The sequence below is a fragment of the Bemisia tabaci genome, chromosome 2 (genome assembly GCF_918797505.1).
Source record: "Bemisia tabaci chromosome 2, PGI_BMITA_v3".
NCBI lineage: Eukaryota > Metazoa > Arthropoda > Insecta > Hemiptera > Aleyrodidae > Bemisia > Bemisia tabaci.
Window position 1 is genome coordinate 46,038,178 of NC_092794.1, and position 13,237 is coordinate 46,051,414.

General features: G+C 41.2%; 1 protein-coding gene across 3 annotated transcripts in view; it reads right to left on the reverse strand.

Moving 5' to 3' along the window:
• LOC109029680 (nephrin) overlaps nt 1–13,237 on the reverse strand; it is a 477,751-nt gene that overhangs the window by 18,820 nt on the left and 445,694 nt on the right. For all 3 annotated transcript variants that reach the window (XR_002008636.2, XM_019040260.2, XM_019040258.2), the window contains exons 9-10: nt 4,850–4,980; nt 2,719–2,878 (exon numbers count right to left, since the gene is read on the reverse strand). Coding sequence is in view for 2 of the 3 variants with exons in the window: in XM_019040260.2 (XP_018895805.1) it covers nt 2,719–2,878; nt 4,850–4,980 (291 nt within the window). In the remaining variant the exon portion in view is untranslated. The remainder of the gene's footprint in view (nt 1–2,718; nt 2,879–4,849; nt 4,981–13,237) is intronic.

Consider the following 13,237-nt stretch of genomic DNA (forward strand, 5'->3'; position numbering starts at 1 on the left):
TACTCAGAACACTGGGGAAAAACTGTAGATGCAAGATAGCGAAAGAGATTAAAATCCTCAAAAAATTACAATTCCTAATTTGAAAAAAAGAAAAAAAGGGGAAGGTCAAAAGTGTCCAAAGACTGCTAGATTCCTAGGCTGTACATTTCGTTACAAAATGTTTTCAGCACGCGACGCTCAGCAAAAAGATTATCCAATCACCTTGTTTTGCGTGAAATTTTGATGAGATGATGTATGTATTGTGTACGTGTAATTAGGAGTATTTCATAAAATAATTTTTGTAACTGTTTAATTTTGATACATAGTCATAATCCTCAATCATTAATTACTTTAATCACATGTTCAGTGCAATCGCAAATCGAGGAAGTTTCCACTCGTCGATTGATAGGTTCCGTTCCCAGAAACTGACAACAAAATTCCACTACATCATTCATGTCATTATCGTGAAATAAATGTGGATAACCAAGCATTTCTCTAATATGTTCCCGCGGAAGAGAGGCGATGGCTCGTATTCGATACATTAAACAGAAGATATCGTATCGATATCGACTGGTTCAACAAGTAAACATAGCCTCAAAAGTTAATCGAGTAATCTGAGAGAGCGGGTTTCTCGTGAAGATTTTTTATTCTTATTAGTATAAAAATGGCAGTAATAGGGAGGAGTAATAGGAGATCAGAAGGCGCCAATTACCTAATGGTCTCTGGGAGGATAGACGCTATTAGTGGCGACGTCATCATAGGGATTCTCCATTATATCGAATTGGATCCAAACAATAACATTGGCATAACCTCTTTCAATGCTACCAATGCGAAAAAATCGATATATGTCGCTTTTCTGTGACGTTGCACTAATAGCGTCTATAGGGGGCAATGGAGATGGGGCGTCGTAGAGCGCGAGGCTGCGCTATAAAAGCGGCTTAATGTATAAAATGGCAATGAAAAGTAAAATTGCTAGGAATGTTCTCATTTTCAGCTTGTCCGACTTAAATCCTAAATTTTTTGCATGAGGTTATGTTCTATTGTTTTGAACCAAACGATACATCGAACCACTATCGAATACGTTCTATGAAAATCGATAACGCGTAGCGACCCTATCGAAGTATGATATTTGGTTCGGTGAATATTCGCTCTGTGTAAGTAAAGTCCCCAAATTCTAATAAACCTTCGATTCTTGCCTCGCCCAGGATTCAATTTGCCAATATTTTCGAGAAAATGGCAACAACGCGTGACGTCATTCGAATTTGCGATTGGATATCGAAGCGTATTTATGTTAATCGAGTCGCCGAACGGCAGTGCTGCACTCGAGGAACCACGTTTGTGGAACACAATAAGGAGCACTCACTGACTTGGCTGAAGGTATCGGAATGAAATTCAGCGACGACCGCTGCTTAGTTATCTCCGAAAAGATGGGAGTCATGCTAAAATGAAATTTTGGTTTCACGACATTCCGTCAACGATTTTTTGTCCGCGCACCTGTTTTGTCCAGTAGTTTACGTCCACGCGGAAAATAAAAGTTGTGTTGAAAGAAATCTTACAAAAATGAATAAAAATTGGAGAAAAACCAAGAAGCACGCATTCATTAGTTTTAACCCGTATGACTATGTACATCGATCTTTTAGAGTCAAATACGTCCGATTTCGAGCGTTCGGTTGCGCGGACACCGCGCTGAAGCATATTAAAAGCACAAAATATAAAAGAAAACTATGAAGAGCTTTGGGAATAATTTAATTTGACACAGAACCACCGTAATATTTACAAAACACATTTCATATATTCTTTAAATGCAATTCCCCCCCCCCCATCAATTTAAATGAGGAAAATCCATGCAGAGTGTGCAAAAATTTCAAAATCATGAACTGAAAAACACCGACTCCGCGATTTTAATTATTATGAGCCATAACACAGAGCGGAGCGGCGTGCTACCTGCGCGAAAAGCGCACTAACGCCTACAAACCTAAGGGGATACTGTACGCATTGCGCAATGCTAGAAGTATCCCCTTAGGTTTGTAGGCGCCATTGCGCGTTGGGAGCAGCGTGCCACGGCGCCTCAAGCAACTATTTCACAACAGAGGTGTTGCACAGTATCAAACGAAATTGAAGGCGCTCCAACATTTTAAGAATGATAGGCATCCTTTAAGAGTACGAAGCGTTCCTCGAAAAATAAATTAAGGTACTACGGCACGAACTCCCCTGCTGAAAAGACGCGTGGACATAAACTAATAGAGGAACCAGGTGTGCGGGCAAAAAATCGTTGTCGAAATGTCTTTCAACCGAAATTTTTACTTCTAAGGAAACTCCGAACAAAATTTTCAGCGATCACTCGGGATGCGGATTTTTAGGAAAAATCTATTTAGGTGCAAAAATCATTTTTTTTCGTAAAATGGATCTTTTATCTAAACTCTCTTTCCATGGGTAAATTTTGGGATTGAGTGTCTGAAAAATAAGATATAAGAAAATAGCAAAAAATCGTAAAAATTGCATAGATTCGAGAAAAAACTCGATTCGGACAATTCGACACGAAAAAGGGGCACAAAAGGAACGTCGGAGAGAAATGTAGCCCTAATCTAGTCTCTAAAACGAATGAAAACATTTGCAACGTGCAAACGCCCGGTAATGACCATAAAACTATATCCGTTACGTTATTTCGTTTAGAAAATGCGCTCTTTGCAAAAATAGTTGAGAGAGTTAGGGCTAAAAGATGGCTGAGAGAGTACTCACATTTGACGTCGAGATTGAGCGGATTGCTAACTCCATCGCCTTCGGAATTGCTGGCGACGCACGTGTATAGGCCGGCTCGATGCCGCGTAATGTTCTGCAAGACCAGCGTCTGGTTCCCGATTATCACTCCAGCGCTTGCATTATGAAACAGCGGCTTGTCCTGCCAACATAACACACGTCCAATTATTTATTAGTGATTGTCCACAGAAAATCTTTTAAAGAATCTTTACGGAGCTATTGACCGCAACATACATGCAACATCAGAGAGGTATGTGGAAAAAAATGATGATGATGATGACGATGATGATGGAGATGGAGAAGAGGAAGAAGAAGAGAGAAAAGGAAGCAAGAAAGTAGAAGGAGGAGAAGAAAGAAAAGGAAGAAGGAATCCCTTGGTATTTGAGTTAGATCGGCCTCAAATCAATCTGCGCAACTGCACCCTGCGCAGAGCGTCGAGACGGGCTACTGCGCAGCATGGTTTCAGTGCAAACTCAAATAAAATCATCTGTAGTGGAGTGAAGATAATCACGGTTATATTAATTCCGCAGACACCACCCCCCTCCCCTCCTTCATCGCAGCGAGAGACAACAAGGAATGCTTGACTCAGGCACCCCTCAAAGAGCAAAGCACGAAGCTTCGTCTTATCTTGTCTGCCGACCTTTTATTCTTCAACGCAGCTGCAATCAAAGGCCGGAAAATACCTTTTTGATAGGGGAAATTTAGGGCTTTTATTGCCCTGTTTGGCATCAAGGCTCTTGATTTCCTTCACCGGCATTTGTGCTAACGACGAGATATGAATTACTCCCATGGCGAAATTAAGTCAATAACTATTACACGCCTTGTGCTTGACAAATAAGGCAAAAAGACTGTACTTCCTCCCGTTTGAGAAATGAAAATTGGACCGAGTTTTTACTGAACTTAGCAACTATGCCGTGAGACCATGACTAATGATGCGTTCAATTACTGCGACTCGATTGAAGAGTCAAATCAAATCATGAATTATTTACCAAGCTGCATAAATACCCAAGATTCTTCCGTTTTACCTTTATGAAAAAGGTTCATCTAAAAGCGACTCATACGGCAACACCGTGAGAATATTTTTGAAGACAGAGAGATGCGTCTGTTTATCACTATTTTGAGTTGTAATTTGGCCCGTTTTAAACCTTAGATTAGGTATTGATGTGGTTAATACAGTAAATGTTTTGATATTTCGGAGCTCTGAGATATGGAGCGGGTCGGTTTAAACTTTTTTCTCACTGGAAAAAAAGTCGCTTGGATCTAGAGTCCAGACTCTTAAAAACATTGACAAGAAAAAATACTCTTGATTCAATCGAATTTTTCCTTGAATCGAAGAGCCAAGCCTCTTAATTTTTAAGCGGATTTCCTTATGATTCAAGTAAAAATCCATTTGAACAAAAAGTATTTTTTCTTGTCAATGTTTTTAAGAGTCTGGGCTCTAAATCCAAGCGACTTTTTTTTCCAGTGCTTTCTCTCTTTCGTATTTTGATTTTGGCTCGTAAGTTTTTCTGAGAAAGTCCAATTCAATTTCAGGGATGACGCTTTTACATTCTTGCTTTTTGTCTTGACTTAAGATGAGGTCAAGTGAGGTCAGTGGGTTAAAGATATGAGATAAGATGAGGAAATGTACAGTTTCCATGCCTGTAGCGACGGAGGTTAAAAGCCTCCCAAGTGTCTTTGAAGTCGGACTGAGAAGAAGATTCCCTCAAAACTAATGTTGCAGCAGGATTTTTTTTTCACCGCTAAACTCACCGGAGTTCGAAAAATTAAGAAAAGCGGGAAGATCAAGGCTGTCCCGTGACGCACGCTGATAGCATTTTCGCCGAAAGATGTAGGCTTTATTTCCTGCACCCTAACGAGAAAAAGCGTCGCCTCTCAGATAAAAGATCGTACCTCAATTATCACGTGAGCCCTGTTTTACGTATAAATCAACGCTTTCTGGGGCTCGTAAGGAAATAGAGATATGCCCTTATGTCACAGGAGTGCCGAAAGGAGGACGCGAGCTTCAAAGCCGGATGACGAAGACAGCTCTCAAAGGTAGAGAGGAAAAAAGGATTCGTACCGAAAGCCTTGTCATAAAAGCTCGAGGAACGGAAAGCTCTTTGAAACTTACGTTATGTCTCCAGGTAACTCTGTAAACATTTGGATTTGCAGTTATGTTGCACTCCAAGTACACATCTATCCCCTCTCGCAAGTCGACAGAACTCAAGCTGCGGTGTAATCCTAGGGAAACTACCGGCACATCTGGAAACAAAACAAAAAACACAATATAAGTGATTTGAACTTTCAGTACGCTAAAAACACCGTGAGAATAGGATTACAGTTTTCACAAAATTTTTAGTTTTCAGAATACGTTTTGAAAAGAACATTGTAAAAAAGGAACTCACCCCAGACGGATGGAAACATACAAAGCTGTGAATAATGATTAAAGAATGGTAGTAACAGAAATTTTAAAACTCTTCAAGAAACTAAATTTCAAAATTTAAAATTGCCTAGTCCCCGACGTAAATAGCCAAGATGCTGATCGTCGTTAAATAAAATTAACTAACTAACTATCATATACATTTATTTCGTCTTGGGTTTTGTGGGTTTGTTTGGGCACCATCATGTAGGTTTCCGATAATTATTCGAAAACCTTTTGATTTTTCAATTATTATGTACTTTTAACCTTGTTTCCCGTTTTCTCCCTGGATTTTTTCATGTTACCATTGTCACCAGGGTCAGATTTACCTACATGCCGCCCATGGGCCGCCTGTATTTTGCCGCCCCCTTCTTATTCGTTTTAAAACATCAATAAAAACCATCAAGTGAACGTGCCGGAGGGGAAGGGGTGCATAAAACACGCTTACTCGCGTTGGATACATTTTTTGCGAAAGCCCCATCAACACTACCAGCAAAATTTTACGGAACTTTGCGCGAAAGTTAAGATCCGTAAACCTATCTCTGTGTGGACAAGGCCTTCCATTTATAAGAAATGAACGAAAAAATTATGAAAGAACAAACAAAAATGCGGTTTAATAATTTTAATGTCCGCCGCCGCGCCGCGTTGACCGCACTGTGTTTGACGCAATGCGTGAAGTATTTGTGCAGTCTTGTAGGCGCTATGCGTTTCGTGCTGACCGCATTGTGTTAGACGCAATGCGTGAAGTATTCATGCAGTCTTGTAGGCGCTAATATGTGTTACATGCCGACCGCCGCGCCGAGGGCTTCTCCTTTACACCTCAAGTCCTCGTGGTCATCATGCCTCTCTGCAGGCCAAATCGTGTGTTTGGTTTGTCTCTTAACTTGACTAATTAAAGGTGCAGTCTCTTGTATCACCGAAAGACGACAAAATTAGTAATTACTACACTCTCACGAAAAATAGATTTTGTCGCCTTTTCTCGATGGTAATTTTTTTTCTGAATCTGATTTTTTTAATACCTGCATTTAAAAAAATTGCAACATTCGCCGCCCCCTAAATTCGCCGCCATGGACCGCGGCCCATGTGGCCACCCTCTTAATCCGGCCCTGATTATCATGGGCTGCTATGTAAAAATTTTGTATTCATTTCGTCTTGTGATGTTACAGAAATCCTGTCTCATTTCATTTTTTCGGAAAACGAATGGTCATCGTTTATCTTATACCTAAATTTCAACATGAGCCCTGCTTCACGCATAAATCAATTTTTTCTGGGGCTCATCCGAAAATCAAGATACGTGAAATTCACTAAAAGAAATAGTTATAAATAAACTAGTGGCTCTTTCCACCCTTAATCAGCTCAGAATTATACAGGGTGTCCCAAAAGTCCGTACCCCCCCTCGTAACTTTTGAACGGTTGAAGATAGGAAAACGAAACTTTGGGAATGTTTCTATCTTTAAGGAGACCATCTGTCAGGGGGGTCAAAATTTTTGTCCCCCCCTCAGGGGGGGCTCGGGGGCCCCCAACTTTTTTTTTTCAAATGGTAACCCCTATCTTGTGATACATCATTCGAAAGAGCATAAAAAACTAAGAATTTTGGCGCAAACCGCAAATCAATATCTTAATTTTTGACCGAGTTATGGTAGGTCAAAGGTCAAATTTGACCTTTTTTCAAAAAATCATATCTCCGGTTCAAATTATCGTAAAGAAAAAAATAAAACGGAAAAATTTACCAAATTGTAAGCACTTTCAAGTAAAAATCACAGAAATTACTTCAAACTAATTTTAAGGGGGGTTTCGGACCCCCAAATACGTCATTTTAAAGGTCATACGATATTCTCGCGAAATGAGCCAATTTCCCCTTACTTTTCCTCAACATTATCTTAGTAAGTTCAAAATTAGTTCAACATTGCGTTTTCAAGTCCCCAAATTTCGAACAAAAATCAAAAAACGAAATTTAAGGTGATTCAATTCAACCATTTAAATTTCACTTTTTTTTAAAACTTTGTTCGAAATTTGGGGACTTGAAAACGCAATGTTGAACTAATTTTGAACTTACTAAGATAATGTTGAGGAAAAGTAAGGGGAAATTGGCTCATTTCGCGAGAATATCGTATGACCTTTAAAATGACGTATTTGGGGGTCCGAAACCCCCCTTAAAATTAGTTTGAAGTAATTTCTGTGATTTTTACTTGAAAGTGCTTACAATTTGGTAAATTTTTCCGTTTTATTTTTTTCTTTACGATAATTTGAACCGGAGATATGATTTTTTGAAAAAAGGTCAAATTTGACCTTTGACCTACCATAACTCGGTCAAAAATTAAGATATTGATTTGCGGTTTGCGCCAAAATTCTTAGTTTTTTATGCTCTTTCGAATGATGTATTACAAGATAGGGGTTACCATTTGAAAAAAAAAAGTTGGGGGCCCCCGAGCCCCCCCTGAGGGGGGGACAAAAATTTTGACCCCCCTGACAGATGGTCTCCTTTAAGATAGAAACATTCCCAAAGTTTCGTTTTCCTATCTTCAACCGTTCAAAAGTTACGAGGGGGGGTACGGACTTTTGGGACACCCTGTATTTATTTCTATTACAGCAAACTTATATTCATTAGCTTTTTCGTCACATAAATATACATGCGGCCTTTAAAGCACTTATTTTCCTATATTGAAGAACCTTTATCTCGATGAGAAATAGAAAAGATCTACGAAAAATTTCTAACCAGGAGAAACTTAACAGGAGGACTCCGTCAGAGGAGCGACGGTCGGTCATACGAAAAGGTGAGTTCTCGGTGATTCATGTTCACCAACACCGCAACAGACACGAAAAAGGCAAGACTGGCGGCTCCGAAACGGCGAGTCGTAACACGGCGAAGTTACGGCGAATGGGTGTCTGCAACCGTATCGCGCCCCATTCTTTCACTTCCAATTAGCCAAATTCGCTCTCCAGTCCCGCGGCGGTGAATTTTTTATAACGCACCGCGCCGCGGTAATTCAGCGACCGGGGCGTTACCGCGGTAACGCTAATCGGACGAAAATTCCCGCGGAATAGATTCAGTTATCATAATAGGCGGTCGGACGCGAAAGCGAATTACAGCGTCGGGGATTCATGGACCCACGGGTTTAAACAATGCCCGCATCGCGTCAACGCCGCGCCAATCTGCCTCGCACCGGTGGATCTCCGCTGACTCACCAGATTGCCCGGGAAAACGCGCCTACCCCTCGCCGTGACGCGCGGAGACGTCGTGATCCGGCAATCGGGGGCCTCCGTTCCGGCAATTTGCATATGGGTGTCTGAAATAATGCCATCATTCGTAGCTCGATGGGTCGAGTTGTCAAGTCCCCCGGTGCCTGCCGCCTCCTGCGCGCCCGGCGCTGAATCAAAATTTGATTGACCCGTCTGGTTTTTGGCGTCGTTAGAGCTTCCGCACTCGACTCGTTGAGAAACAATAATTGAAAAACGCAATAATGTATCTTCTTCAGGGAAACATACTGTAATTAAAAAAATGCGTGTAGAACACTGGAAAAAAAAACACATTAGATCTAGAGTCCACACTCTTGAAAACATTGACAAGAAAAAGGACTCTTGATTCAATCAGCTTTAAGCTTAAATCAAAAGGAAATCCGCTCAAATTAAGAGGCTTGGTTCTTGATTTAAGCTTAAATCTGATTGAATCAAGAGTATTTTTGCTTGTCGATGTTTTAAAGAATCTGGACTCTAGATCCAATGTGTTTTTTTTCCAGTGAACAAAAGTTTTATATTCTTTGGTAACTGTCTTTGTAGGCGCCTTGTTTTGACGAAAGCGCACTTCACAAGTCGGAAATAGGAGCTCAAAATGGAGGTCATACATGCATCGATCAGGGTTGCCACAGTTAAAAAATGAAATTCTCTGACAATTCCCTGATTTCCCTGACACATTTAAGTGAAATGCCACGACAATTGAAGATATGCCAGATTGTAAGAAGACATAATTATAGATATAGATTTTAGGCAAAATTTGTCGTTCAAAATGTCAAACCCATTCTAAAAAGCAAATAAAGGTGACCTGATAATTTTTCCATGACATTTTCCCTAACATTTCCCGGTTTTCTCTGACTTTTCAAAATTCCCTGACATTTCCCGGTATTTGATGAATGTTGCCGCGAGATTCCGCTGAACTTGGGCGGTTCGCGCAATTTTTAGCAACCAATGAAGAGTCGGGATTCAACAGCTATAAGTTTATATGAACTGTCGAAATAATTTGAGTGGAAATTTGGATAAAAGAAAGTTGAAATTTACGAAAACCGCGGACTATACAGCAACAGCCACTTTCACCTTCGGCTCCCATTTCGACTTGCGAAGAGCGCTGAAGCCCCAAAATTTTAGGCATCAAAACCTCATCTTTAGGTAAATTGTTAGCTTAGCGCTAGATGAAGCTGGGATACTCCCCATGATGCGCGCAAAACGACGCGATAAAGTGACAAAACGAAAAAGAGGAGATAAACAAAATTGAGAACTGGTGCTCCGGATTACTGCTAATTTGGACGGGTCCGTGGTTTGCTGTGGAGTATTTGCTTAAAGATCTTGAGGATGAGCACGCCTTGGGCTTCGTATGATGAGAGTGTCTGATGTAGTGGAGAGCTCAATGAAAAGAGGCCAAGTTTGCGCTGGGATCACACGCTCTGAAGAACGCCCTTTGCGGCCCGCACAGTGAAACGAGCTATTCAGAGAAGTCGGATATAACCTTTTCACTAAAACAGCAATGTTTTTTTCGCCGCACTTGAAAGTATAAGATCTTCAAGATAATATTACGAGAAAACAAATGGAGCCACTTTTAAACAACTACAGGGTGGTAAGTTTTCTTGGATTTCAAAATACCCTTGTTAATACCTGACTTTTCAGGAATGCTAAACACAAAATTCCTTGAATTTTCTCTGTCTCTTCAATTTTATTTTCCATACGATTTCTTAAATAAATTCTGCGATTTTTGTGCGATTTCAGCCCATGAAAAAGTGTTTGCCTTTGCAGCGTATTCATCTGGCTGAGTCCTTTGCGCTTATCAGACCTGTTATTTTTTTACTAGAGGAGAAAATTTCAAGGTTCTGCAACGAACTTCCCTGAATTTTTAAAGTTGGCCAAAATTCCCTGATTTTCCAAGGTTTCACTGATTTTTAAAGGTTTTCCTGACTTTTCAAGGTTCTCACTGACTTACACTGAAAAAAGAGCACAAGATTGTTGGATATGGATATTTTCAATTCATTGTGGTAATACTTTAATTTATTCAGGTAGTACTGCAATAAATAAGGTTGGTAACCCGAATGTTAACGGTACTACCCCAACTTAAGGTATACGGTACTACCACAGCTTGAGTTGCGGCACTACCACAATTGGACGTATTTCTATCAAACGGAACTATGCGCATTATGACGAGAGCCCTGTTATGCATTTATTTTTATGGATCTCAGGGCTCATGTCTTAATGCATATAGTTCCGTTTGGCAGAAATACGTCCAATTAATTGAAAATGTCCATATTATCCAACAAAATGGCGTTAGTAACACAATTTTATGGCATAACCCTTGACACTTGTCCCCGTGTAAAAGAGCTTGTCACCCTACTCTCCCTTTCCTATCAACAAAGATATACAAAGATATAAGCTTTCAAAGTTTCCTTATCATGTTCGACCTCTCCGGATGGATCATTCCACTGTGCGCCGTAGCCGCGCGAATCCTGAGCGAAACTTGAGAAGTTGCTCTCAACTTCTTTTTTATCGCTCGCCCGAATGCCGAAGAGTGCGGCGCTGCGCGCGCCGTAAGTGCAGTTCCTTGTTTAGTCGAGCCCTCTTGACTCTACACAGATCCCTGGGATCCCTTCGTCTTCAGAGTGTCTGCCTTTGATTCAGTTTTCCACCTGTCTCGCAGGGATTAAGCGCATAGGTGTCGGGAGTCGCATTCCTCCGAGAATACCGCCCCCGGGGAGTGAGGAGTTGAGGACTGAAGCGCTTAACGTAAGGGAGTCTTATTTCCGTCCGATATTTAACGATCGCCCCTAATTCTATCCTTTTCACAGTCTCACCGCTCGCAAATTTAACTTGACGCTCCGCTCCGAGGGTTCGCAGATAGCGACGATGTCAGCGGGCTGATTGTTGAATTGATCGAAAAGCTATAGACAAAACGATGGACTAAGAGACAGATACAGCGATAGACATAGCGATAGACATAGCGATAGACAAAGTTATGGACAAAACTATAGACACAGCGATTGACAAAGCGATAGACAAAGCTATAGACGAAGTAATATATGACTCGTTTCGCATTGTTTTCTTGCCCCGTCCCATTGTTCGTAAAACAATCTTTTAGACTCCAATTCAGGGGTGCAAAATTTCCGCAATTCCTCGCGGTGTACATTTGTCGGAAATTGTGTGCACTGCGGACGGTAGGTTTGACACGGAGAAATTACGAATGTTCAACAATTAAAGTGCACACCGTGATGTAAGCGCAATGCGTGAAGTATTCACAGGGTCTAGTAAGCGCTAATATGCGGCCCATGGCGACCGCAGTGTTTTGCGTAATGCGTGAAGTATTCACACGACCTTGTAGGGGCTAATATGCGAATCTCGGCAACCGCAGTGTTCGGCGCAATGCGTGAAATGTTCCTACAGTCTTGTAAATGCTGATACGCGGGGGGGGGGGGGAGGGTGGGGGGGAGGGAGAGAAGACTTGCAACCGTAACAGTGAGTAGTTGAGTACACTAGAACCTTTGATTGCAGGACCTGGCGTACGCGTACTCTAAGGAAGAAAATGCCTTCCTGCCATTTCCCGAATACGATCACATATCTTGGCACATGCTATTACGAATCTTGAAACTTTAGATACTTCATCAATGGATTACCTATTTACCATTTCTGAAAAATTTAAAAAAAAAAAAAAAAAAAAAAAAAATAAACAAACAATTCCGGAGTATCAAAGTAGATGTCAATGGGGTTGGTTTCACTACGAAATACAGTTGAAAGAGCGTTGCTGCTACGGTTAAATCGTTGTTTTCCTCACGAAAAGACGTAATTAAATTTCAATGTTGTCAAATTTCCTCTCGCAAATTGCATTTTTCTGGGAGAATCTTGGGCATTCTTTCTGAAAGTACCACTGCTCTTACTCCTGATCTCGAGCAAAATCAAGAAAATTAAAGGGGGAGAAATGCAAAGGTACATTCTAGAAGAAAAATTAAACTGTATGAGTCAATTTTAAAACCTTTACGTTCCTTCGTTCGGGGAACGACGGAATATTATGTTGATCTTACAAGGAATGATCGATGATCGTGTTTTGAAAACGTACGTCATGGCTTCCAACGCGCACTGCATCAAATGGAAAAAAAGAGGAAAAAAATAGGGAAAACATTATAAAATTCGAATAAAGCTTGGAAATAGTTCACTCAACACTAATTCATCGATGAATAATTAACAGCGCATTCAGAGTTCGGATGTTCACATCTGATGCAATAAAAGCAACCGGATTTTCGAGAGGGATTCCCGCACCAGAGCAAAACGTGCCCTAACCCGTAAATACGGCGGCGACCATTTCTTGCGGAGATAAAAATTAAAACGCGAATTAGTCTGATGTTGCGTTTATCTTTTTTCCATCACGACGAGGATTACTCTGTACCGAAGTGGGAAGCTGATTAAGGGAGCCGGATTACAAACTTGTCCTCCGAGTGGTTGTGTAGCACGCGTTAAGTCCACGAAAACGCAAAAAGGGAACGTGATTGATCCGTATCGGGCGGAGTGTGTCAGTGGGATAATGAAAAACCACTTATCTACATGGGATTTCTGAATCAGTTGCGGGGTTTTTCCGCGGGAGGGGAGGATATGCTACGCAAATCCGCTTTTCCGCGCCGGCACAGGTAGACAATTTCAACGCGGCTAATCAAGTAATTTCTGCTTTCATCGCGACAGCAAATTAAATTCCCTCGGCTTATAATCCACGCTTCGCCCCGATACTGATTGAGAGAGTTTTCCTCAACAAAAACGGGAAAAAAGGAGCGGAGGGAGGGGCGGGGAGAGGGGCTCGGCAGCTGAAACACACAACGCACCGAAAAGACTCCTCGGCGCGCTCTCGAGAGGAGATAAAAATAA